Source organism: Mastacembelus armatus, chromosome 8 (genome assembly GCF_900324485.2).
Source record: "Mastacembelus armatus chromosome 8, fMasArm1.2, whole genome shotgun sequence".
Lineage (NCBI taxonomy): Eukaryota > Metazoa > Chordata > Actinopteri > Synbranchiformes > Mastacembelidae > Mastacembelus > Mastacembelus armatus.
This window is the reverse complement of record NC_046640.1, coordinates 17,736,890-17,764,104: the sequence shown is the minus strand read 5'-3', so window position 1 is coordinate 17,764,104 and position 27,215 is coordinate 17,736,890. Positions and strand designations below refer to the sequence as shown.

Genomic DNA, 27,215 nt, shown 5'->3' with positions numbered 1-27,215 from the left:
AAGGGCAGGGAGCCATGTATTTATGTGGATTATAGCAAAAGACAAGAGGCAATACCAAGACACAAAGAGGGCAGTAATGAATTGGAATGTGTGGAGTAGGGGATTGTGTGTGTGTGTGTGTGTGTGTATATATATATATATATATATATATATATATATATATATATATATAGTACTCTGCCTGATAGCATAAGATGGGTTGTTTTGTTGCCTCCAAATATTTAAATACTAAATTAAAAGATGAATATCAGAAGGTTAACACAAAATATAGCTAGTATTTGACCATGGTGCAGACAAAACTGAACACAATAATAAATAATAGCATTCATAATATATTATTATTATATTATATTATTCATTTCCAGTTATTAGAGTTTCCCAACTTTGTCTCAATTGTGTCAAAGGTTCCCTTTTTGGCCTGCCTTCTTCGGTTTTACTTCTACGATCAACTTGACATATTTGTCTGTCTAACAGCAGTATATCTTCATTAAAATTTTCAATTTCCATTGAATTAGACACATGGACCAAAGAGCAAAAACAATGATCACTGAAAGAAAATCCCAGGAACATCATTATTAATTCATTTATTTCAAAATGTGAACATCTTTAACTTTGACTGTAAAACATGTTAGTAACACGCCATTAGCCATGCTTTGTCTTTGCTTGAATACAGAATTATTTGAATAGGTAAACTGAAAAATCAAAGTAAAGCAAATGGTGTAATTTCCTAATTTTTTTTCAAATAATTTTCTGAATTACATGTAGCAATTAAAGAGACAATACAGCATCACATTGTACTTAAATGAATACTGGAATAGAGATGCTGGGAACTGTAATTTACTGTAACATAATCAATCAGCCTAATCTCTCCTCTTGTTAACCTCCCCAAGGATGCAAGCAAACACACACACACACCGCTGCTGTTTTTCCTTCAATTTCACCTCTGTGGGTGATATCCAAAAATGAAGGCAGCATTAACAGAATTATTGTCATTTGAATAATTTATTGTAATTGTTGCAAGCACAAATCATGTTTTTGCAGCGTAATCCTATAATGCCAGCCCTGATTGTATCTTTATGTATGCATGTGTGGTTTTGACCTTGTGTATACATGCATACCTGCCAGCTAGCGTTTTTGCCACTGCAGCACAGCAATCAAAGATAAGTGTGCCAAGACAGATGGCATCAGAGCTTTTAGCCAGCTAATTTGGCCCATACATCCAGCCACTGTAGCTTTTAGAGAGCAGTTAATGTACAGTGCTACTCAGCTAAGACTTCTAAAACGTCTGTAGAATTATTCTGAAGAATCCCAATGAGAATATGAAAAGTATGTGTGACAACAGAAAACAGGTGTGGGTAGAAGAAGAGCATGAAGGAGGAAAATAAGAGCATGAAAGAAAAATGTGTTTTGCATGAAACAGTAATAGAATGTTGTAATTGTTATATCTTTTTGTATATGTTTATTCTTTAGGTCTATAGTGCAGATTATAATCATGTATGAAAAGACAGGATTTGATTGTTAAACTATGGCAGCATATCTTCTGTTGTTCCTATCATTCACTATATAGCTTTCTTTTGATCGTTTTGGTTTTTTTTTTTTGTTTTCTTTGTTTGTTTTTAGAAATTTAATGATAAATCTGTTATGCTATATCTGTTAATTTATGTTTTGTAATTCTTCACATTATCTGCAAGTCACTTATACGTATACAAAATATAAAGCCCTTGAAAACAGTATCTTGTTATTTGACAGTGTGTGTGGCTAAATTGAAAACCTTCTTGTTTTGCAGCATCCTTGGGATGCATATATTTGGTTGTAAGTTCAGCCTGAAGACAGAGGCAGGAGACACAGTGCCTGACAGAAAGAACTTTGACTCCCTGCTCTGGGCCATTGTCACTGTCTTTCAGGTAATGCATTACAACCACACACTTTGGTTTTACATAATATAGACATGGACATGTGCCAATTTTTTTTGTACTTGTATCCACATTTGTATGTGTTTGTTCTCTTTGTGTTGGTTCTTGGTCTACTGTGTGTATGTATTTGCTGTAGATTCTGACTCAGGAGGACTGGAACATGGTGCTATACAATGGCATGGCCTCCACCTCACCCTGTGCTGCCCTGTACTTCGTTGCTCTTATGACATTTGGAAATTATGTGCTCTTCAATTTACTGGTTGCCATCTTGGTTGAGGGTTTCCAAGCTGAGGTGGGTTTAGTGTGTATCTATTTTGCAAAAGACAAATGATGTTTTTGCAATAAGCTTCAAATATGATGCAAAATATCACAATTTCTTGTCAGTTGCATTTTAGTTACTTGATGCTTATGGGGTGAAACATAAATGTCATAATCTTGCTGCTCAAAAGTCCAATAAGAAGAGGAACGGTTGGCAGCTCCCAAGTTGATTATTATTTCAGCAGTTTTTACTCCATCTCCAACTTCATGCTTCTTATCCTTCCTTTAGCTCTTTATATATTCTCTTCCCTCTAGCCCCTGTCTCTCTCTCACCCATTCATTTTCTCTCACTGTGATACAGGGCGATGCGAACCGCTCTTATTCAGATGATGACAGGTCTTCCTGTAACTTTGAGGAAAATGACAAGCAGAAAGACTCACTGCATCTGTCAGGTACTATCTCTGAAGTTATATGACCCATTTCACCCCTAAAATGTGTTTTTTGGCATGGAAACTGGGTATACTATTGTGTATTTGCAAAAGCAACATTTACAGCTTTCTTCTTTTCTTCTTTCTTTATCTCTTATCTCACCCTTAATTATGCATTTAGTGTCTGGCTTTTTTGCCCAAATTTTTAAAAATTTATAAAAGAATTACAAAAGATTGTAAAAGATTTGCAACCATGCAAAATCATTGCTTTAATAAAAGACCCTAGATTTATCATTATCTGAAAAGTTACTAGACATTTATTCTGCCTCCAGCATCAAAATTGTTCCTGTTGTCCAATTTCAACAACAAATATTGCTCAGCACTTCCAGTCTGAAATGTAGGCTGAACAAACTTTAAATAATGCATGCCTGATACCACTTCCCCACCCCTCTTCTCCCTGTAGGCATAACAAAAGTGAACTCACTAAGAACCTGCCACAGCATCATGCAGTATAGAGTAGCATTTTGTAGCACACTGGGGAGGCTTCTAATGATGTCTGACCACAGTTGAGCCCCAGTGCACCTTTTAAATGTCACTTTACCTGAATAAAACACATTAGAAATGTTAATGTTCTTTGAGACAAAATGTATGTTTGAGGATGGACAAACCAATGACAGATGTCCCTTTCTTCTTACCATTACAAGCACATCACTGGCTCCTATTAGGTGATTCAGTGTAAATTAGTCCTTCCCCTGGCTCTTTGAGCTGGTCATAACATTGTTTTTGGACTTTTATCGTGAACTGGGATGTACAGCGAGAAGTTCTATAAATGTGGCAGTAACAGAGGAGTAGCAGCAGGAGGAGGGGATTGTTTGTTTAATGTTCTTTCTTTATTTGAGGGATTTCACTGCTCATTCAGTCTAACACTCTTCATCCTGGCATTTACAATTGCTTCGTTATGGCTTCTTCTCTTCGCTCCTTCTTTCATGCAGACCCAAAGATCTGTACACTAACACCCAATGGACACCTGGACTTGTCCCCATTGTCTACTGGTTTGAGAAATAACAGTGTCATTTCTCTTGGGAGGGCCAACCTAGAGAAGAGGGCTGCGGTAGGTAGAAAAAACTAACACAGAATGGAAAACACATAGCTGATTGGATGTTTGTTAATTCTTGGTTGTAAAACTTCTTTTGTTTAGTTATGATTGAAACCACATGCTTGTATAACTGTTGTGACTAAAATACAAGTTTGTTGTCATTCACAGCATATTATAAAATGATTTTATTCTTCTCTCTTTTGATAATGTTAGATTTATGTGGTCATTCAATGACTTCTATTTATTTTTAGTAATCCAAACTGCAGAGCATATCCAGACAGAATTTGTCTAAGAACCGCAGAAGATAGAAGAAACCTCTCTCTCTTTCTCAGTATCCAGGTCGGGGTTACCACAACTGGGGTCGTCCACTGCCTCTCCACCCTCAGGCTTTGTGGGCCCGTCGTTCTAGCTGGAACAGTTTGGGAGGAGGTCGCCCATGCTCCTCTTCATCTCCCTCTGCTAGTCCAGCCTTCACGCCCACCTCTGCAAGGCCCTTCTATGGCTATGGCCTGGGGGGTCTCGGAGGGGTGGTTGGGGGAAGCCTTCGTATTCGGGGTCCTCGTGCCTCTTCCTCCCCACACCGACACCTCCACCTTGTCCAACCAGATGAGGAAGAGTCTCTTCTCTCTCCTCCTACCGTTGTTCCCCACTCTCTTCACCTTCCCCATCCTGGGCTCCCAGGCCATTTTGTACCCAGGAGGGACCGCAGAGCTTTGTCACTAGAGCTGCCTCACCTGCTACAGGTCCCAGGTCCCCAGCACCCGCCATCACTGCCACATCACCCTCTCATGAAGCTCCATGCTCACCACAGAAAGAAGAGCTTCTCTGGGGGATTGGTAATCAGTGGATGTGATGGTGGTGAGCTTGACTGTCTGAGTGGCTTAGGAGGGTTGCACCAAGACTGCAATGGAAAGACTCCACTGTCACAACATCTTCAGCCCCCTGCTAGACACCCAACTGAGCAGGCTGGAGGGGCGAATCCTCCGAGCCATTTGATGGCTGACGTCTTCCCCCAGGTTAACACACGCTGCAAAGACCGGGAGGATCTCGACGACGACATTGACTACGTAAGTTACTATTCTGCGTGCGTGTGCATGTGTTCCTGTGCGTGTGTGTGTGTGTGTGTGTGGGAGGCAGGGAAATAAACAATAATAGCATTAGGAAAAGCTTAGTAAGTGAAGTAAGGTTATGTTTCCTGTGGTAGTCTAATTCCACAGATGCAGATAAACATCTCTAAGACAGTATGTAACAGCATCTAAAAAGAACAAAGAACACAGTCTAGCCTTGTGATTCCTCAATAAACAAAGCATGAGTATTTGTGTTAAAGTACAACATTTAACGCATGCAATTATCTCCTGCTCTCTTGTGTAGGATTTTCAAGTACTTTGTATAAATCTTGCACTCCCCATCACCTGGGCCTCATGGGAGTCCCATTGTTTTCATTGTAAACAAGTCTGTGTATGAGAGAAACAAGGTTAATTAGAAAGGACTATTTAGACAGCAGGGGACAGAACTATACAGATGGTAATACTGGAGGCCTCTGAGCTGTTTCTGTAGAAGTATTAGACTTTTGTTAATAATTTAAAAAGTCTAAACAGGCCGTTTCTCTTTGCAGTTCTCTGTGTCTTTGGTTTCTGTGTGTGCATGCCATGATGTGTATTGATATGTGTATTTGTTATAGAGTTTGTGCTTCCGTATCCAGAAGATGTTGGAAGCGTACAGACCAGACTGGTGTGAGAGCAGAGAGGACTGGTCCATCTTCCTGTTCTCCCCACAGAACAAGTGAGTCTCTGTTACCCCTTCACTCCACTCTTTCCTTTTCCTTTTTAATCAAGTCCGTTGCGTCCAGGGCATTTTCAGTGCTGGAGTGATTGTTTGCTCAGCAGTATGTTGAGTAAAAATTGTGCTGTTTCTCAGCCAAAGTTGCAGCAGCCTCTCCAACAAACACTATCAGCTAGACACAGGACTTATCTCACCAAAACAATATCAAGGATGGATGGGAAAAATCTGCTCCCCAGCTCATCAATAGGAAGGACAATTTGCCAAGCTTCCACAAAGATGAACTACATTAGAGTATTGATCGCCACTGTGCAAATAACAAAGGGATATTTTCTATCCTCTCCCATCCTGAGAGCAAGAAACAGGCCTCAGGGAATAAATTTAATACCACAAGCAATTCATTAAATTCTCCATTAACTTGTAGTGATGCTGTGTTACTGTCTGTAGAGGAAGAGTTTGAATTATACACAGTGGAATATTTAAATAAAAGGCATTAAAATGTCTCAATGTGTGTTCCAAAATAACTCTCGTAGTTGATTTCTTCAGTTTCTTTTCGTCCGTTCCAATAAACAGTGCAGCAGAGGTATTTAATTGCTTTTTGGCAGTACACAGTGTCACATGCTAAGTTTTGAAACACATACTTAGTATTTATATGTTCCATCTCTTTTTGTCTCTCTCACTCTCAATCTCAGTTTCTCTCTTATCTCTCTGTTCTGATCTTCTCCCAGCAGATCACTCTCTGTTCTCAGGAGTCTGGTGCTTCTTAGTGTCCTCAGAGTAATTAGTTTTGAATTAGGAGTGATGTAAACAGGGGCTTTATGAGGCAGCTTGCTAAAATTGGTGGGTGATCCCATGCACTTCCAAGGAACCTTCCATTCTGGTCGGAAAATGTTTTTAACTTATATTTAGGCCGCCTTAAATCTACACAGAATTTCCTTCCTTTTATTGGCATCGTTTTGACTTAATAATAATCAAAATGCCTTTTTAAACTTCTCTTTTTGTTTTACACTCCTTTTTTCTTCAACTCCTCTCCTCTTACTCCAGGTTCAGACTGATGTGCCAGTCCATCATTGCCCATAAGCTATTTGACTATGTTGTGTTGGCCTTCATCTTCTCAAACTGCATCACAGTAGCTCTGGAGAGGCCCAAGATACTACAGGGCAGCCTGGTAAATCCACCTGAAATTTGTGTGTGTTAGAAACTGTGTGGTAGTGTTTGTGTGGTATTCTCCAAGGAGACATTTAATTTTATTATCTTAAAGGTGCATTAAATAACCTTTTACTATCTGTAATTACCCCACATTTTTTTCCGGCTGTCAATCCTCTCTTTCCCCCTGCTGTTTGTCTGTCCAGGAAAGAGTCTTTCTCACCATCTCCAACTACATTTTTACTGCAATCTTTGTGGGCGAGATGACACTCAAGGTAACGTTTTACAACCTGTCGCTCTATTACTGCCAATGAGTCCTGATTGTAGTGTGTGCAGGCACAACCCAAAGAGTCCTCCGTGGTTTTTTCTCTCAGTGGTTTGACTTTGACTCCAGCACCTTCCCTTCCTTTCAGTCTTGACAATCCCCATGTTCCTTTGGAGGATAGAGCAATTAAGCAATGTCATTAATTAGTGGCTAGTCTTTTTATGGATGCGGTCTATGTCCAGCTCTCCCCCACACGTTCTCCTCCTGTCCTCTCCGATGTTGACTGCTTCTTTTTTAAGTCTGTTATCACTTCTTTAGGGTCCCTGTGTTTTTATCATCCTCCCTTTTCCTTTAGTTTCTATCCCTCCCTGCCACAGTTTCTGTGTTCTCAAGTGGACCATCAATTATGTACTCACACAATCAATTATTAACCAATCACAGCCCGTCAAGGAGCCACAGACTTGTCAGCCCCCTGGCCAAGGCATAGATGTCTCCCTCCATGTCACTTTCTGTCTGAGCCTTGTGTATTTCCATAATGTGTGTTTATGTGCGGTTGCTTGTCTAGCATTAATTTCCCCACAGGACTTACTGTAGCTCCTCCCACAATGCAGTCAATGGTTCTAATGCTTGTGAGAAATGCTACTGGCCATACTGTGTGTGAACATAAAGTATTAGATGACAGGTAACAACATCACAGTCACAAAACAATCACAATCAGAATTCTGAACCCAAAACACACTTTTAGGTGTTGTGCTTTTAGCTTACTGCAGCACCTCTCAAGCTTCACTAGACACTTGGCAAACAGCTTCAATGTACCAGATGTACGTTTTTTAGCAGATGCAGTTCTCCCACTGCTGCTTAGTGAAACAATCCAGCTGTGTGCATTTGTATTACATGCCTGTACATTCATCTCTCACTGTTGAACTCACAGAAGAATAACTTCCACACAATATGTCAAATGTTTTCATCATATTTTTATAAGCTTAACACAAAAGCACTGGGATGTTATTACTGTATCTGTGGATATCAGACACTGTGTACTCCTTCAGCATACTGTGTATGTGTCACTTGTCATAATAAGCCAAAAGTACTATTGTACTACTGTGTTTGGTCTTTGTTTCTAAGTAGTGGCTATCATACAGCTCTGTGCACATGAATGTTAGTGTGTGTCAGTGTCCACTTGTAGGCACATATTTATTTTGATATCCAGGTGAGAACATGTTTCTAGTGTGTATGTGTTCAGGTCTATATGTTTCAGGGTATGTGTAAAATGTCTTGTTAGTTTGAGACAAGCCATGTGCTTCATGTGCTGATGGATTTGTATTTCTCTCATTTCTCATCCTGTCTCTTTAAGTTTCACTTTCTTTCCTATGTGTTTTTCCATGTTTTACTTTACACAGTCAGTTCAGAAACAGACCCATAGACAATACACAAATACCTCCTAATTGTGTTGAAGATGACATCTGGGAAGTGTAGTCCATGTTCTACTAATGCTGCTTTGTCTTTTTTTCTCTCATCTTCAGGTGGTTTCTATGGGTCTGTACATGGGCGAACAGGCTTATTTGCGGAGCAGCTGGAATGTTCTGGATGGATTCCTGGTTTTTGTGTCTTTAGTTGACATTGTTGTGTCCATGGCGGGTGGGGCCAAAATCCTAGGTGTTCTTAGGGTACTGAGGCTGCTCAGAACGCTGCGCCCCCTCAGGTATGATGTAAACAAACTGCAGTTTTTTTAATATGTAGTATAAAATGTTATACATGCACTCAGTAAATAGCCATTGTAAGAAATATATTTTATTTAAATTATACTTATAACCTTCAAGTTTGGAGCTCCCTCCACTTTGTTTTCATTCTCCGATTACTCGTCTCTCTTATTTAGGGTGATTAGCAGAGCTCCAGGTCTCAAGCTGGTGGTGGAGACACTCATCACTTCTCTGAAACCCATCGGCAACATAGTTCTCATCTGTTGTGCTTTCTTCATCATCTTTGGCATACTTGGGGTACAGGTAGGAACCAGGGTACACCTAGCTTCCTGTGGCTCTGAATCATACATAACCTCTTACATACATTCTTTAATTCAACCAACACCTATCGCTTTTTCAGCTGTTGGGGTTTTTCATTTTCTTTCATTTGGCTTAATGGCTCTTCTCTTGTGAGGGGTCTACATATTGTTTCTGTTTTTTATGAGTTGTCAGATTGTAAAACCCTGAGGCCATTGTTCTTCTTCTGACAGCTGTTTAAGGGCAAGTTCTTCTACTGCTTTGGCCCTGATGTCAAAAACATCACCAACAAGTCTGATTGTCTGCAAGCCAACTACAAGTGGGTCCACCATAAGTACAACTTTGACAACCTGGGACAGGTTTGTGTCATGTGTTATTTTCACATCTGGTGTACTGTATATTTATGTTTGTTAAAGGAATGTGTAATAACATATAATTAAACTTAACTTTCACTTAACACTTTCACATTAATGAACACCAACGTGTGTCTAAACTTTTGAATGGTAGTGTAGGTTTTCTTATTTTTCATAAATAAGGCCATCAGGTTTTTACATTTACTGTTCTTTGCTGCTGTTCAGGCTTTGATGTCCCTGTTTGTACTCGCCTCCAAGGATGGCTGGGTTAACATCATGTATCATGGCTTGGATGCTGTTGGCGTGGACCAACAGGTACCCATATATAAGCTGTACAACAACACTTTCTCATAATAAAAAATTTTATCCAACAAGAATTTCACAAATATATAAACCTTACATTTTTATCTTGGTAACTCCTTTTTTTCCAGCCGGTGACCAACAACAACCCATGGATGCTGCTGTATTTCATCTCCTTCCTCCTCATTGTTAGCTTCTTCGTCCTCAACATGTTTGTTGGTGTGGTAGTGGAGAATTTCCACAAGTGCCGCCAGCACCAGGAGGTGGAGGAAGCCAAGAGGCGTGAAGAGAAACGTCAGCGGCGCATGGAAAAGAAGAGAAGGAGTAAGAGAGTGGACTGAGTGGAGAGGGATATAGACTATGAAATAGGCCAAAAGCTGTAAGAGAATTTTAAAACCAAGGCAAATGAACAGCTAGAGCAGAAGACTAGAGTAGAGTGACAAATAATAGAAATGAGTGTTCTAGTAAGAGAGAAGGGACAAAAAGGGGGAAGAGCAGATGAAAGATTATTAGATACAAAGACACAAAACACAACGTGACTGAAAACAAGGGCTTGAATAGCTCATTTACCCTGGTTGTTACTCTGACACATGACAAGAAGAATTTTCTATTATCATATATGGCTGCCATCAACACTGATGAAAATTGGTGTGGTAAAAGGAGAAGGAAACAGAGACAGATTTTAATACACTTACAAACAGTAAGAGCCATATTTTCTAATGGGCGACAATTTGCGATCTTCCTTCTGATGATGGTGATTTCAGCTTCATCAAAGCTTTTAAATTTTGCATTTCAAAGTGCTCAGTGTGAACCAGGTCTTCCCTGTAAAAAACCCTCTGTTACAAAACAGAAAACACAGCTCATCAGACAGAAATGCAAACTTTAAATGTTACTTTATTAATCATTTTTCTACCAACAGAAGCCCACAAGCTGCCCTACTATTCCAGCTATGGTCACATGCGCCTGATGATCCACACACTTTGCACAAACCACTACCTGGACCTCATCATCACCTTCATCATCTGCATCAACGTCATCACCATGTCCCTAGAGCACTACAATCAGCCTCATGTAAGAAAGAACGATTTTGTTTTTGAGCTGTTTGCAACATAGCGCTCACTTCCTCTAAATCATCTTTTCACAAAATCAGACATTTTCTACAGAGGAAGAACTAATGTTTGGATTTTAGACAGAGTATTAGTGTACTGAATTTCTGTAGCTGTTTTCACTCAACACACTACAGTTTTACATAAAGCTTTTCCTTCCTTTCTACTATAATATTACTGACTGGTCAACCACCATCAAACTGTGTCCAAGCTGTAGCATGTGTTGTAAGTAGCTGCAGTCCCTACAAAAGAGCTGTGATTGCACTGCTGATTTGATGTGGGCTCCTGTCAGAGTGGTTTTAGCCGTACAGTGCATGTATCTGTCCATTCATCTGTAATGAATGGAAGTTCAAAAGCTTGACAGTGATATTGTGTAGGAGAGAAAAGTGAGATAAGATGCACATTTAACCTTTTAAATGGAGGTTTCTCAAACTGACCGAGCATGAGATAAATAGCAGAGGTGTTGGCTGTATGTGTCAGCCGTTGGTCCTGACATGTGGCAGCCTCCTTGCAACTTGCAACTTTATTTGTTAAGCGCTTTAAAAACAATATAGTTGACCAAAGTGCTGCACCAGATAAAAACATAAAATGAAACAGGAGTAAAAGGCAACACCTAAAAGTATACCATAAACCATACAACAGATAAAATCAGAATAAATGAAATCAGATAAATGTCAGCATCTTAGATTGTGTCACAGGCCAGTGAGAACTGGTGGGTTTTATGTTATGAGAAGGGCTCTCTAATGTGTAAGGGCAGCTTATTACACAGTTTTGGTGCTGCCACAGCAATGGCTTGTTCCCCTCTGATCTTACGTTTAGATTTTGGTACACTCATGTGCTGCTGGTCATCCGACCTGAGCAACCAGGTTGGAGCGTATCCATGCAGGAGTTCAAAGAGGTGGGGTGGGGTAACACCATTCAGATATTTAAACGCAAATAAAAGAAGTTTAAAATGGGTCCTAAAGAGCACAAGCAGCCAGTGGAGAAATAAAAGACTGACTAACGCCAAAATAAAGTGCATTACAGTAATCCAGCCAGGTGTTGATGAAGGCATGGATTATGGTTTCAAAGTGCTGCCGTATGAGAAAGTGCTTAACTTTGGCCAGCTGCCTCAGGTGAAAGAAACTAGACTTGACAGCTGATCAAATCTGGCTGTTGAGGTTAAGCCTCCAACTTGTTAGAAGCTCCAACTCTGTTTATGAAAGGTGAAAACAGCAAATACTCACCAGTAACAGAAAGGTGAACTGGATGTTTAATACCATTAAAACTGGAATATTTGAATACCCTGCAAATACCGTCTTGCTTGTAAATGTGTGTGTTAGGGGATTTAATATGTTTGTTTATGATGATATCAGCTGAGGGTGCTCAGTTTTTGCCTTTGGCATGATTGGTGTTGCTCTACAAACAACAATACAAACACAACCAGTTCCACATTTTCTCCCTTCAGATGCATCATATATGCATGGACACACATGCCCCTTTGTTACTCTCTCTTTCCAGTCTCTGGATCTCGCGCTGAAGTACTGCAACTATTTCTTCACCTCAACTTTTGTGCTGGAATCAATACTCAAACTCATTGCCTTCGGTGTTCGCCGCTTCTTCAAAGACAGGTACACTGTGCGTTTATACCTCATGTGTTGGCAAGGTGATTGTGTATGAGTGTTCCCTTTCTGTTTGCATGTAAGTGGATCTGTGCTTATTTGCAGCACAATGCACACATGCAGATTTGTAAACCTGCTGCCTAGAGGGCAGACTGTACCTCATCTGAACAGAACCAGCGTGATCATCCCATCACTTTTTCCCAGGGCCTTTCTAGTGTCAAGCCTGAAAACACAAGCGCTTTATATTCATAACAATCATAAAAAAAACAATTTAGAGTGTTTAAAGCTTACAATATAGTCCATGTTTTTGTTTTTTCAGCAAAATCCCATCACACATTGTGACATAAAAGAACTTACTGTATCATGGCTTGAGGCACATGCTGTAATCTCTTGAAATAACATTGGAAATAGTGTAGGGAGTAAAGAGTTATTTAGATCAAAGTGCAATGTCTGTACAAATCATTTGCTTTGATCATTTTATATGGATTAGTTTGAACAATATAGTTTAACCAGAATGTGGTGCAAATACAAATGATCACATATTTAAGTTCAAAGAAATCATAAATGCCCTGCTTATTAATAAGTAAGTAAAGGGTTATAGATTTCTTTACAGTAATTAGCTCCTTAGGTGACCACCAACTCATTTTTTTTTTTCTGTTAGTCCATAATGCAAAGACAAACTATGATCAATTGGTAAATCAGCTAAATGGTACAGTGCTGATATGAGGAAGGTTTAATAGATTTGACACGCACCTTAATGTGCACGGTGATGAGACTGATGTTTTAATCTTTCTATAATATGGGGTGACTAATTAAAGGCCAAAACAGATGTGGGAGCTTATATTACACTGATGGTAGTTTAATGTCATTGACCTATTTTAGTTAGTGATGCAAACAAGACAGAGAGAGAATAAGAAGAAACAGGAAGGTGACAGAGAGAGAGACACACAGGGAAGACATAATTCCTCAAAGGGGAACATGGGCTCATCAAAGACAAAAATGGAAGAGGACAAATGAGTGATGAAATGAAAACGAGATGGGCGGATATAGCGAAACTTTTTCACAGTTATCAGCTGGCACTGTCTCTTTTTATGTAGTGTCAGCAGCAGCTGTGAACAGTCAGTCTGCAAAGTGTAATTTATAGGCTTAGGTTACTCTCAGGGCAGCTACAGGAGGGGAGCTGGAAGGTATCTCTGACTTTATTTTAGTCATTAAATAACATGAGTTATGAGTAAATATGAGTAACTCTGAGTGCCTTATTATGTGATCTCAGATCAGATGTTCAGGTCTCTTCTCTCCACCTAAATGATTTCACAAAAGGTGTGTATTTGTTGACTGTCTTCCAGGAAGTCATCTCTTAAAGCGATTAAATGGGGTCATAAAGGAAAAGGATCCCAGGAATATTGCATAAGTGGTGTACTTTCATAAGAACAAAGTAATTGCCCATAAGTTGGATGTCACAACTACTATGGCAGTTTTAAACTTTTTGATTCTCTACCATATGTATTATATTTAGTTATCTGTCCCATCTGTCCTCAAGCCTTAAAAAGAAATTGTCTGGCAAGCGTTTTCCTGCACAATAGATTTGTAGCATCACTGGAGCAGTGTGTTGATATTATAGGAGAGTAATGAGTTGAATATCTGATACTTAACTATGGTATATACCAACTATATAATAAATCTCAGAACCTTTCAGAATGCCTCCAGTATATGACATTAGTGCATTAGTAGTCATCTGTACTAAAATGTGGTATTTTATAACTGTTTTATATATTTCTACAAACATCTTTGCTTACAAACTTGTCAGTAATCCTGCTTTATGCAAGTGTGTGTGCTGCAATTCCTTTGTGCATTAGTGTATTAGGATTAGTGTACCTATATATGTGTGTATGTTCTAGGTGGAACCAGTTGGACCTGGCTATTGTGCTTCTGTCAGTGATGGGCATCACCCTGGAGGAGATTGAGATCAGTGCTGCGCTGCCCATCAACCCCACTATTATCAGGATAATGAGAGTACTGAGGATAGCCCGAGGTACGTATAATACACACACACACACACACACACACACACGAACACTCCAAAGTCCTGTTCTAAGCACACTTCTTGTAAATGCGTACAATGACAACAAATATTGATTTGGTCTTGTTAATGTGTTCAAATGTGTGTTAAAACCATTTAAACTACTTTTACATCTCACTTACAATAATTGTAGCAAAGCGTCAAAATGTCTAAAGTGTTGTTTTTGTCTATGAACGCATACATGCATGTGTGTGTTTGTGTTTGTGAATTTGTTACATGGCATGGAAATTAAGTCCTGACCTTTCGAGCTTGTTTCCTGTTCAGTGTGTAATTAAACCTCAGGGATTTCCCCCTAAATGGTCATACTTAAACTCTCTCTTTCTCTCTGTCTCGCTTACTCACACACACACACCCAACAGTGCTGAAGTTGCTGAAGATGGCGACGGGAATGAGAGCCCTGTTGGATACAGTGGTCCAAGCCCTGCCTCAGGTACACACTCACCCACTCTCTCTCTCTTTCTCCTCACACACACACTTCACACTCCCAGAGGGAAAGTTGGCCAGTTTCAGTCAATAGCCAGATTGGTACAAGCCCTCCTCTTTCTCTGTTGGCCTGTAGGCAACTTTAATAGGTGACTTAAGATTTATGCCACAGACTACTAGACTGACTGCAACACACACACAAAACGTGTTCTCAGTGTCAGCACCATGGAGAGTACTCAGACTCCCACTGAGACCATAGTGTGCTAGAAACAGAGGTGGCTTTTTAAACCAGTGTGTAGTTCATTTGATGGTGACCTCTCCATAGAGTCCGACAGCTTCTAGGCCGCCCAAGTGTCAAACATTTTCCAGTACGCTGAACTCAATCAGTGTTCAGTTGAAGCATTAGCCTCAGAATTAGAAATTAACTAGGAGGCAACTAAAATAATGTAAAGTTATATTTTGTATATACAGTGTGATTTTTAGGTTGTATTTAAATTATGCTGTGTGACTTATATGTTGTTTATTTTATGAAAACCTGTCAGAGCATTTTCTTTTTTTGCAAAGAAGATTGTGTCTGTCCAGTAGCAGCCGCTTATCTGAGACTGGAAACAGGGAAACATCTTACCCTGGCTTTGTCATAATATAACAACAAAAACTTTATAATTATCATATTATATCTTGGTATTTTTGTTCTTCTATTTTTTTAACCAGTAGAGAAAGAGAGGGTGCGTGGAGACAGAAGGGTTTGGCATGCAGTGATGTTCTCTGGCTGGTAATTGAACCACCAGATGTTGTGGTTCCTCAGTATGCACAGGGATATTCTGATGTCATTGATACAGAAGCCTACTGTATGTATCATTTTAAGCTATTTTAATAGTCCACTGTCTCCAGCTAAATACAGTATGTACAGTAGAGTCATGACAGCGGTGTCAGTCTTCTCATCTAACTCTCAGCAAAAAAGTAAATTACCACATTTTCCAAAATGTTAATCCGAGATCTTCTGGAATGGCAGTTGTCGAGACAGATAGGTTAAGTGTGCAGCCTCATTTATGAACATGTCGCCACACACAGAGTCTGACCTACTGACAGTCAAAGTAAAAGGAAGTAAACAGAGGGAAACAGGTGGTGTGGTGAAAGGAGGGCAGGTAGAGGTGAGGGAGAACACATTTCTTGTCTTTCTTCTCTATTGATCCCCCTCTCATTAACACTGAGCCCTTTGCTCTGTCCCAAGGGCACCAGGGGAGGTAATTAAAACTTGGGCTAATTAAACAGTTCTAGGAGGGCTCTCTTTGTGTATGAATGTGTGTGCACATCGAGGTCCTGAAAGCATGACAGTGAATGTGTTACACCTGGTGAGAGATTTAACCTGAAGCAATATTACGCTATATTTCACAGTAAAAATGAGGTGGCAAGCTGCCAACTGTTCTTTATTACATTTCACTGGATGTTGAGGACATAATTGACATTTCAACAGAGGCTTCAATATGCAGCTGAACAACGGAATAAGCAAATACACTGTTACTGCTACAAAAAGGCAAGGAATATGAGTTATACCATCCCGACCTACAGAGACAGAAATCTGCTTGAGTAAAAATGCATTAGATTAAAAATGTGAATGTTTCCACAAGTTCCACAAGCAGTTTATATTTCTAATAGGCCATGACAGGACATGGAGATATAATGAGGGATCCATAGGCTTACACTAAATGAATGATTAAGCTTAGTAGCTTGTAGGCACATTAAGAGAGATGCTTGTTCGTGGCTTGTCTTTACAAGGAGGCAAAGTGATTTTATCCCCAAGTATCCTCCATTATCCTCTCCTTCCCGACTGATGCAAAATGGCTGCAACATGCTGGTCACTAACTCTAATGGCCTACATTATGTTGGCATTTGAGTGAAGCCAGTTGTTTTATATCCTCCTTGGGAGTGGCTGGGAAATGTTCAGGCTAGACTTTGATACATGGGCACCACATGGAGTGCAATGTCCTCGTCTGACATAATGTGATGTTGGTGTCTGTCCTCCATTTCAGACTAAATCAATGAGACAATAAAAAACAACTGAGTCTATTATTTAACTAGTTTTGCCCAAATTACCAAAGTACAGCTTGATTTTCAGTTAGCTGAAGATTAGTTACAGTTATGTACAGTTGCATTGAATACTCAAGTCCCTGCTGGCAAAACTTTTTATTTTTAATAATAAGTGCATTCATTTTCATTTAGGCCTCTCATAGAGAAGGCCATTATGAAGCACAGATTGTTAAGCACTCCAGCCAGGATAGCACTAACAGAGATATACTCAAGGCAAACAGTCACACATATGATCATTACAGCACTGCAAATGAAAGGTTGTATAACAATTACTTCCATTACTTTAAATCAGAAGGGAGTCATCAGACTGTGTTTCATGTAATGGCCCATATATTTGCCTACATCCAAAGTACATTTTAATATTTTATAATGCACACTGTGTTGTGTTTAGACTCAGATTTTTTTCACAGTTTATTATAGCTTTCGTGAAGTGTAGAGTGGACTTGCTTATCAGACTAAAATGGTAAATAATAAACTATTTATGTTTAAGCCTTTGACAACATTAGCATTCAGGTAATGACATACTGTGACTTTTTACTGATTTTTCAATCTTCTCCCATCAGTAATTTCTGTAGTGAACTTTTAATAAGGGAGAAAGGCACCTATAAAAATATTGAAATATTGAGTATAAGAGAGGTGGCTTTCATAGATGCATTTGCACCTCTAACATCTTTCTTTTGCTGAGTTTGAAGTCTCATTATGGTTCAATTTAATCTAACCTAAATTCAGTCACAGTCGTTTGACTTGGCTCCTATTTTATGGCTGCTTTCTCTCCAAACTCTCCTTTTTTTCCATGATGTTTCCTCCACAACTAAGCACCTTTATAGCCCTGCAGATCCCATCTGCAAATGGAGCCAAAAACTCTCTGCTTCAACATAATTTCTTTTAATAAAAAGGATTTGCATAACAGCTCATGTGTGATCTCTTAGGAACAAGCTCTGTCACTGTGTAATGTTGATGCATTATTCTTAGACTGAACTCTACAAAGTAAACAGCAAAGTATCATTTCCCTGAAAAACAGGTGTAGTGATCTAAACATCTTTTTAGAACACGCTGACTTTAATTATAGGAACTATTTGCCAGTGCATTTCCCTATTCCCAGTGGAGTATTGTTGTTAGTTGTTAGTGTTAAAGACCACAAATGGGACACTGGGTTTTGTATCCCTGTAATGGGATTAGATTTTTCCCTGACGTGTTACTGTGCAACATCATCATGACCATTAAGTTGTGTTAACAGAAGGATGTTTTTTGTGGAACCAAGCCAAGTCTGCTACCCCAAAACCCAAAATTTACAACATCAGGACTTCAGTTGTTTCAAAGTCTCAGAGGAAGTAATGATGTGGTTTACATAACCAAGCAGGGTCACATGGGAGTAGTATTCATAATTTACACTATAGTTGAATTATATAAAAACATTTTTCGGAAAACATTGCAATCTATAGCTGATTTATTGCATGTAGTTGGATTATATATCACATTATTGTTATTGCTTTGTAATGGTGTTTAGGGACCATTTGCAGTTGATAAAATGCTGTCAGATGGGCTATGGACTTTGTCGTGCATGGTGTGATTTTGTGTGTATGCGTGTGTGTGTGTGTTTGTGTGTGCGTGCGTGCATGCACATTTTGTAGGTGGGTAACCTGGGCCTGCTCTTCATGCTGCTGTTTTTCATCTACGCCGCCTTAGGAGTAGAGCTTTTTGGAGAACTTGGTGAGTGCATGGTAAAACCTTTTTTGGAAACTTTGAAAGTTCATTATATTAAGCAAGTTATAGAAGATAGTAATGGAGATTTTTTTTTTATTTTTTAAATCTACAAAGAGCATCGATACTATTAATATTCTATTAATTGTTTGACTGATATCTAAAGACTCAGTGTATATATATTTTACTCAAAACTAACAATAAGGGCAATTGTATTCATTGACACTTTTATAATTTATTGATTTTTTTTTATTATTTTATTTTTGAAAAAAAGTCCATATAGATTTTTGATTATTGTAATTGGAAATAAATAAAATATAAATAAAATATAATTTTCTGCAGAAGACTCTTCAAAGATTTTTAGTTTTGCACACATTTTACTTTGAAGCTGAATGGGCTACTTTTAGTCCTGAGTGCTAATGTGAAAGTCTCAATTCTGTATCCATGTCTGCCATGGAATGAAATATGCACCATATATGTGTTGCAATGTACATAAATTCTGTCACTAGTTGGATTATTCCTTTATTCAAATGCAGTATATAAGGTGACATGATGAAAAGATTATTCAACTAGGCTATGAGAATATTGCACATATAGACATATCAACAGTATAGGTAAAGGTAATTAAGATTAAGATGTGTCAGTATGTGCTCTAATGGGCAAAACTATGGCTTCACATTTTTGTGTCCTCATTACAGTAAACGCATCTTGCACACATAGTATAAGCACGAGGACTTAAAATTTCCTTATTTCCTCTCCATACTTAATTCCTTTTCATCACTTCTCTCTCCTGCAGTCAGACAGCCATTAGGGATTCAACCCACCCTCTAGTATTCTGGTACATAAGTACTGTCCTAAAATATCCACATTGATGTTGGGAGATATATCTCTCAAACTGTCACATTTTTCCCTGTGTGCTGCAGCTGTAGCCAGTGGCAACATTGCTTCCTATTGGAGCTTGGCAGGAGAAAGGATTAGTGGCAAACGCAAGTGTTGCTTTTCTTGAGGCCATTCCAAAGATTATCTTGGGATATAAGCTCAAAGACAAACACAGTGTTTGGTCACATTGCTACTGATTTGATAACAGGGTAGTTTACATTGAGTTGCCTTGTTTGGACAGTCATCCAGAAAGCTTAGCGACAGAAATGGTACATGCTGCTGAACCTGTTTCACAGCCCGTTGTTTTTGGGAGCAATGACATGTTGAGAGAAGTGCTGAGTTTTCACAGTTCCCCTCTTCCTCTGTTGTCCTTGTTCTTTCTCATAATTCTCTCACCTCTTCTTTATCTGTGACCCGATAACTTCCTCTCTCCTTCCATCCACTCACCTGCTCTCCTCCTCAGTTTGCAATGAAGACTACCCATGTGAAGGTATGAGTCGTCACGCTACCTTTGAGAACTTTGGCATGGCCTTCCTTACCTTGTTTCAAGTCTCCACGGGCGACAACTGGAACGGCATTATGAAGGTACAAAAGTCACATTCTGCAAAATGTACATTGCTTCAGTATGAAAGTTACTGTATTTTACCCAGGTAGTTAGAGCTGCCATTTTTGCATTCTGAAGCAGTGTACAGATGTTTAGGCTAATGTTTAGTATAATTTGTGTTGGTAAAGAAAGACTAAAACTCAACAAGAGAAGTCTGAAGAGCTGTCTGAGACAGGAGGCAGGAGGTAAACGCTTGCTTTATTTCTTGCATCCCTCCTACCTTCCACTGTAGTGACTCTTACTGATGAAAAGGAAATGTGCTTGCTCAGCACCGGGAGCACAGATTTTCTTATTGATGGGCAGGGGAGTGACTGTGCCTCATTGCGCACACACAAAACACAAAACACCAATTTTCCCTGAACCCACATCGGCTATCACCACTCCTCCATAAACCTGCAAGGGGAATTGAGATTGTGCTGTAGCATGTCGGGCGTGGACCATTAAACACCACACTGGATACAGGCAGTGTGGATGGTAGTGGGCCATGAAGCAAGCCTGCAGGCCACAGATGCTACCTCTCAGAGAAAATCTATGTCATTTTATCTGTCAAATTACTACCTGGGCTGTGAGACAGGTAGACTTGGTTTGGTTTATTAAGAACAGGGAAGGCCCAGTGGTAATTAATCATGTAGTGATGATGGGGAGGAGATGAAATAATGAGGGGAAGGGCTGCAAAGGTGGCAACACTGAGCTGTAATAAGAGGGAGGATGAGAGGAAGGGAATCAGGGTTAAAGTACTGGCCAGTTATTATTCTTTCTCCTCTCTAGAGTAAAAATTATTGTAAAATAAAAAATGGAGAGGTAGAAGTAAGTGCTAAGGTAGAGTAAGAAAATGGAGGATGACTAAAGAAGAAAAATATGTAATAAAATAAGATGGTAATGCAGAAAAGGCAGAAAAGCTAAATGTTTTGTGAAGGAGCACACTATGTAAATGTCATGCCAAATTACATAGATCAGCTTCAGCTCACAGGTCTAAAATTGTTACATGTGGTAACATCCTGGGTAAGATATGTGTTCTTCCTCCAGAAGACACTTGTCACTTTTATTCTGCTTTGACTGAACTACGTTGTGTGTATTTTAGCCATAGACTAATCCATAAAAAGAAAAAACAGCAAAAACATTTAATGTATGATGATTATACAAGTTGTCATGAATACAGAGGGTTGTTAACATCAGCTACATGCATTCATTTATTACAAAATATATATTTTCTATTTGAATTCCTAAAACATAAAAAAAGCAGTAGTTTCATAAATGACCAAAAAAAAAAAAAAAAAGACAGAAATACCAGCTTTCATCAAAACTGTATATTACAAAACTCAAAAACATAGTATTTGTTGCAGGACAGCTGATGTTTTGCATCTTTTGCCTTTATAACACCAGGACACATTGCGGGAGTGCCCACCAGACCATGGCACTGATGTGGACTATGCCTGCAATCCAAGCCTTCAGTTTATCTCGCCCATGTACTTTGTCTCCTTCGTGCTCACCGCCCAGTTTGTGCTCATCAATGTGGTGGTGGCCGTGCTGATGAAGCACCTGGACGACTCCAACAAGGAGGCCCAGGAGGAGGCGGAGATGGATGCAGAAATTGAGCTGGAGCTGGCCCAGGGCACCCTCTGTTGCATGGGCACCCCTGGCTGCGGGGGTGCGGGGATGGAGAAAGGACTAGTTGCTGCTGGATCAGGCACAGCAGTCGGAAAGGAGAGAGGAGGTGCCAGAGGAGAGAAAGGGGAAGGAAGGATGCGACACACAGCAGCCACTTCACATCAAGGACCATACAACTCCCGCAACTCCAGCCGGACCCTGTACTCACCAGCACAAGTGAGTGTGTGTATTTGTGTGTGTGTGTGTATGTGAGTGAGTGGGTGTCTGTCTGTCTGTATGAGAGAGAACAAGAGCATGGGTAGTCCTATGGTTGTTTTCTGAAAGAATATTTTTAAGTGATTGGTTGTTGAGTGTGTATGTGCTTGTGTGCAAATAGTGTCTCCAGCCAATCTCCTGCAGGTTGTGTAAAAAGCCACATTCATTCAGGTCTATTCCTGATCCTTTTGTATTGTCTCCCAGATGTAAAGTATAATGCTTTTTTGAGCTCTTTTAATACTTTGGAATAGCTGTGTCCCAGAACATTATACAAAGCACTGCAGTACATTGTAAAATATATACTAAAAAACATGACAAATTTGATGCAAGCCAAATTCTTATTTGTTTATACAGCCGCCATATCTAAATGTCTATAATTTGTTGAATAATTGCTTTACTAATTTAATTGCAACCTACCTTAGGTTACCGTAAATATACGGAAAATATGCATATTAGATCGCATGTAGTATCAGCAGATACTGGATACTGAAATATAGGGATTAGTGGCACAAAATGTAATGGCGACATCTTTACTTGTAAATATTCTTTTCTGTTTCTCAGTGACTTGTGAGTTTGATTCTTTTTACACAGTGCATTAGTTCATGCAGAGAAAATTACACATTTGAGGCACAAGCTGAAAGAACACAAAAGAAGTAAACAACATGGCAGAAATGTCTCTATAGCACTGACATGGAAGAGAAAGAAGAATCATTGCTTTATTTCATTTTTTCTTTTTTGAGAAATTGACTGACAGCCACGGGGCATGATTACACTCATTTAACCAATTTCTTTGAACAGAGTCTATCTACTTTTATTCTTTCTTTTACAGATTTTTTTAAGAAGGAAGGGAGGGCAAGGAGGTTAAACTTTTACTCAAAGAGAAGGAAGAAAACATACAGGCAGATTAAAAGAAACGAGAGAATAGGATGTGCCTTAATGGCATCATTGCACAAGTGGATATAATGTGCAGAAAGTAACTGATATGAATTTAAAAAACATTATGCAGTATTCATAGCAATTTTAATTCTAATTGCTTAGTAGGTCATGCTTTTTTCCATTTAAGCTTTATTAACTGTCCAGTAATCCCACAGGGCTGTGTGAGTTTGCAGGTATACATATAGGTTTCATTTTTAAATTTTTTTTTTTTAAATAGCATATCTCACATCTGTGTATGAAAGTAGATGATCTGTAATTTCTACTCACAGTTTGACAGCAGACACTTCCATTATGAAATCCCTAATGATAGTCTGAGATAGCCACGCAGAAACACAAGAGATGACTCATCGGCTGCCATTAAGAGTCTCACCTTTGCAGAACTAAACTTGGCTGCATGGAGCCATTTTTAGCTCAGTGTTGGCTGACAAAAGAATGTAATGCAGACTAGGGAGAAAACACTAGCAGCATCCTCTACTTTTCTATCTCTGCCTCCTTCTGTATCTTCATCTCTGTCTTCAGTCACTGTCTCTCAGGTGATAGAACAATGGATCTGGCAAACCAATATATTTTATTCAGAGCACAGGTCCTGGGGGCGTGAATGTGTGCATGTGTGCCTGTGTGTGCACTTGTATGCCCCTACATTATGAGGACCTGTTAGAGTTTTATAGTATGTAGTGGGGACATTTTGGAAAAGTGAGGACATTTTTACCAATCCTCGTTTTCTGACACACCTTCAAATGGCTGTTTGAGGAATAAGTTTTAGATTTAGGTTGCAGTAAATGTTCAGTTTAGGCATTTAGTTGTGATGTTTAAAATTAGCGTAAAGGTCTAGGGTATGCTTTATGTAAATTTGTGTCCTCAGTCAGATCTCCAGTGTCCCTAAACATTTGAAAAACATTACCATAATATTAGCAGTAAATGCAGATGCTCCTTTTGTATATTTATAAAGACAATCAATCTAATCAAAACTAATCTAATTTTTATGATGGTAAAGATCTTTAGTCATGTGTGAGTACAGTAGATCAGACTAGAGTTAATAATAGAGACCAAATTTAAGGCAGATTAGAATTAGAATTAGTATATTGTTTTGAGCCTCATTACATAATAAATAAAGTACCAGTAATATATTAGTGAGGGACTAGATGAGACAATGTAGGAGGTTGACACACACAGCGGGAAAGAGACTAAGGGAATAAGAGAGAGAGAGATAAATGTTGAGCCAATGAAGTCAAATAGAGGCAGTAATTAATTTCAGCTCTCTCCTGTCTCTCTCTAACTTTCATTCCCTATAGACAGGACCTATTGTTGTCCACTAATACAGTTATTAATGGAGACCAGCACTTAGGCCACTGCAGTCAATCAAACATTCTTTTTATATGAAGCTCTCCACCTACACAGAATGAACTATCTTGGGACTGTCTGTGTGAGTGTGAGAGAGGTGAAGTGTGTTTTTTTATAGATGCGTGTTTTGAAAGAGTTGGACATGCCAGAGATTCAGTTTGTCTTTGGACCAAATATGGCACTGAAACGCTGTTTCGTAAACCAGCATGATTTAGGTATATTTATACTGCTGGGAGTACAGTAACCTGTTTTTTTTTATTATTCTCATCCCCCTCATATTCAAAACATGAGCCATGAGTGATTGCAGTATAATAATGTAAGTCAAAAATGTACGTTTGCATAACAGATCTCAGAATAGTCCTATAAGTGGTGATGGAGAAATGTGTTAGGAAAATAGGCTTGTGTGGGAATTGAAGAGGAGTGACCTTGTTTCAAAGTATCTTTTGGGATATATCTGCTGATGTAATACAGTTTTTTGGCTGTTATTAATGTGCTACAGGCACCATGCTTCCAGTTCATTGTGAAATACAGTACCTTGCCAAGAAACACAAAAATAATTTTTAAAGTGGTTTCCTTTTTCTGTCAGTAGCTTCCTTTTTCTGCCAGATTGGTTTCTGGGAAAACCTTTCTGGCAGATGAGATTCAAGCAAGGAGGAATGTTTAAGTCACAAAAGAAGCCCTGACTGAACTGATTCAGTCTAAATTGCTTTAAACCTAATAATACCCAGAGCACCAACCAAATGCTTAAATCTTAAATTGTTTCAACAAGGTATTGAACAGCCTAATTGAGGTGATATATCAAATATAATTGCACCGCTCTCAGTGCTCAAGGCTTTGATAGTAAAATTATGTGTTAGTTGGCTAATGAGAATTTGCAGTCATATTATTGTGGAGCTTTTTTCCAAAAGAGAACAGTGTTTAGCCCTAAAGGCTAACAAAGTATGAGAGGGTTATTTGTTTTGGTGTATTTGTATATGATCTCTAACACAGCCTAAGTGTTTCAGGTGCCTGTTCTAGTTTGATAGTGGAATTTTATAAATTCAGGTTTTCAAAATATAAAATCTATATATGTGTGGGTGAATATGCACGTGTGACTGTGACCTTTTTGTGTAAGTACATAAAAAAAAGTGTAAAAGCATACCTGCGTGTAAACACAGGCACTTTTATAACTCTTTCAATGGTGTATGTATTTCCCTGCGTGTTATTTGTCCTCGCATGTCCGCATGTGCACGTTTGCACCTGCGTGCAATACTTGTCTGCCGGCCTGCGTCCCGTGCGTATGGGTCCGTGTGTGTGTGTGTGCGTGCGCATGTGTGTGTGTTCCAGGAGAGCCAGTGGCTGGACAGTGTGTCTCTCCTGATCAAGGATACGTTAGAAGGGGAGATGCTGATGATCGACAACCTCTCCGGTTCTGTCTTCCACCACTACTCTTCTCCACCTATCTGCAAAGACTGCAAGGGCCACCCACAAGAGGTACCACCCTGAACACATGAGCACCTGTGTGCCATATACAAACATATACCTGATGAGGTCAGTAATCTCAAGTATTCATAGTACTTTACAATGCCATGGATAGATGTATGCATTTGTAACATATGTTAATGGAAGAGAGTTGCTGGTGAATCTACAGTCTTCCCTGTTCTTTGGGTTGGCCCTACATTCAATCAATGAGAGAGAACAGCACATTTGATTGACCACACTGCAGCCAGACTGTAATATATAATATAAACTTCAGATATTAATATGCGATGGTGCTCAAATGCGCTTGTTCATCTGCTGGGTATTAAGGTTAGCACAGCTCTTCTTAATCCTGGTGGAAATAGGTTGATCGTATAGTGGTTTACAATTGGTAAACTACATTTGTCTCTCCTGAGTTAACATTTTTAAAGCTATTTACACAATTCTCTTGACCAACATGCAGGTGAGCTCACATCCAATATTTTCTAAAGCAACCAGAACCCTTCATATGGATCTGATAACATCTTGTCTCCCAGCAAGAACACACTGTCCTAAAAAACAGTAACAATCTTTTTGGTATGTATCTCTATTGTCTTCAGAAAGTGTTTTATCTGGTATATACCAAGATTCCATCAGAATAAAAATGGCTCTATATTATTTTGCTACTTCACAGCTTAGTGCAGTACTATATTTTGGCATTTTTGCACAGCGTAATCATTGCAAGTGCACAAAATTATACTAAAGTAATGACAGTAATTCAACTATAAATATTCCCTATGCATACTTATATACAGTAGGATTGCTACATGTAGTGTCAGTAAACTCTGTCCTGGCAAAGAATCTTTTTGCTTGGTTGATCCGTCCCTGGCAATCTTGTGCAGATATGTCCAGACACAGCAGCATTCAATGTGTCCCAGAGGGACATCTGAGCAAAAGCCTTCCAAATCCATGAAGGGAATTCCTGTATAAGGCTGAGGAAAGGAGGAAAAGGAAGGTGTAAGGGATAAAAGAGGAAGAACTGGTTAAATGGTGACAACAGTTATGGATACTTGGGTGTTGTAAGTCCCAACACAGTTTAGTCAACACTGATATGTTGTTATGCTGACTGTATAATGAGTTTTGAAAATGTGAACTCTGTATTGATAAATGCACTTCAACAACTGTAAAAACATAATTAGAAATTCTAAGAACAAATTCAAAGCCTGTATCAGTTTAGGTCCAGTTTGAAATTAAAAGTAGTAGAAAAGTAGAAGAATAGGATTAAAAAAACATCAACCTTCCTTAGGATATGTATGTATAAAAGTGCCTAAAAATACAAGAGTATAGGCCAACATTGGGTAAATACACTTAGTAGGGTTTTTATTTAACTGTTTTTTGTGGACATCAATGTGGTGTGAAAAAACACATTTTAGCCTGCACCAACTGGGTTACAAAAAGTGAAACATCAAGTGGTTAGCTAGCAAAACCAGAACATGCATTTGCATGTACCTTCATGGACACACACAGGGCTTCATTCATCACACAAAGCATAGTTGAGGTCAATGCTTTGTAAAGCTTGAATGAATGTGTTCTGTTACAGTATAACAGAATCTTGGCCCTC

General features: G+C 39.0%; 1 protein-coding gene across 4 annotated transcripts in view; it reads left to right on the top strand.

Annotated features, from left to right (window-relative positions):
• Window positions 1-27,215, top strand: part of LOC113141275 (voltage-dependent T-type calcium channel subunit alpha-1I-like) — a 126,931-nt gene that overhangs the window by 91,146 nt on the left and 8,570 nt on the right. For all 4 annotated transcript variants that reach the window (XM_026325593.1, XM_026325592.1, XM_026325594.1 and 1 more), the window contains 21 exons: window positions 1,787-1,904; window positions 2,050-2,205; window positions 2,533-2,623; window positions 3,592-3,710; window positions 4,028-4,762; window positions 5,377-5,477; window positions 6,519-6,642; window positions 6,827-6,895; window positions 8,409-8,587; window positions 8,762-8,888; window positions 9,116-9,241; window positions 9,461-9,550; window positions 9,667-9,859; window positions 10,455-10,606; window positions 12,142-12,251; window positions 14,141-14,274; window positions 14,682-14,752; window positions 18,465-18,543; window positions 19,877-19,998; window positions 21,401-21,841; window positions 25,484-25,630. In XM_026325593.1, the coding sequence (XP_026181378.1) occupies window positions 1,787-1,904; window positions 2,050-2,205; window positions 2,533-2,623; window positions 3,592-3,710; window positions 4,028-4,762; window positions 5,377-5,477; window positions 6,519-6,642; window positions 6,827-6,895; window positions 8,409-8,587; window positions 8,762-8,888; window positions 9,116-9,241; window positions 9,461-9,550; window positions 9,667-9,859; window positions 10,455-10,606; window positions 12,142-12,251; window positions 14,141-14,274; window positions 14,682-14,752; window positions 18,465-18,543; window positions 19,877-19,998; window positions 21,401-21,841; window positions 25,484-25,630 (3,484 nt within the window). The remainder of the gene's footprint in view (window positions 1-1,786; window positions 1,905-2,049; window positions 2,206-2,532; window positions 2,624-3,591; window positions 3,711-4,027; window positions 4,763-5,376; window positions 5,478-6,518; window positions 6,643-6,826; window positions 6,896-8,408; window positions 8,588-8,761; window positions 8,889-9,115; window positions 9,242-9,460; window positions 9,551-9,666; window positions 9,860-10,454; window positions 10,607-12,141; window positions 12,252-14,140; window positions 14,275-14,681; window positions 14,753-18,464; window positions 18,544-19,876; window positions 19,999-21,400; window positions 21,842-25,483; window positions 25,631-27,215) is intronic.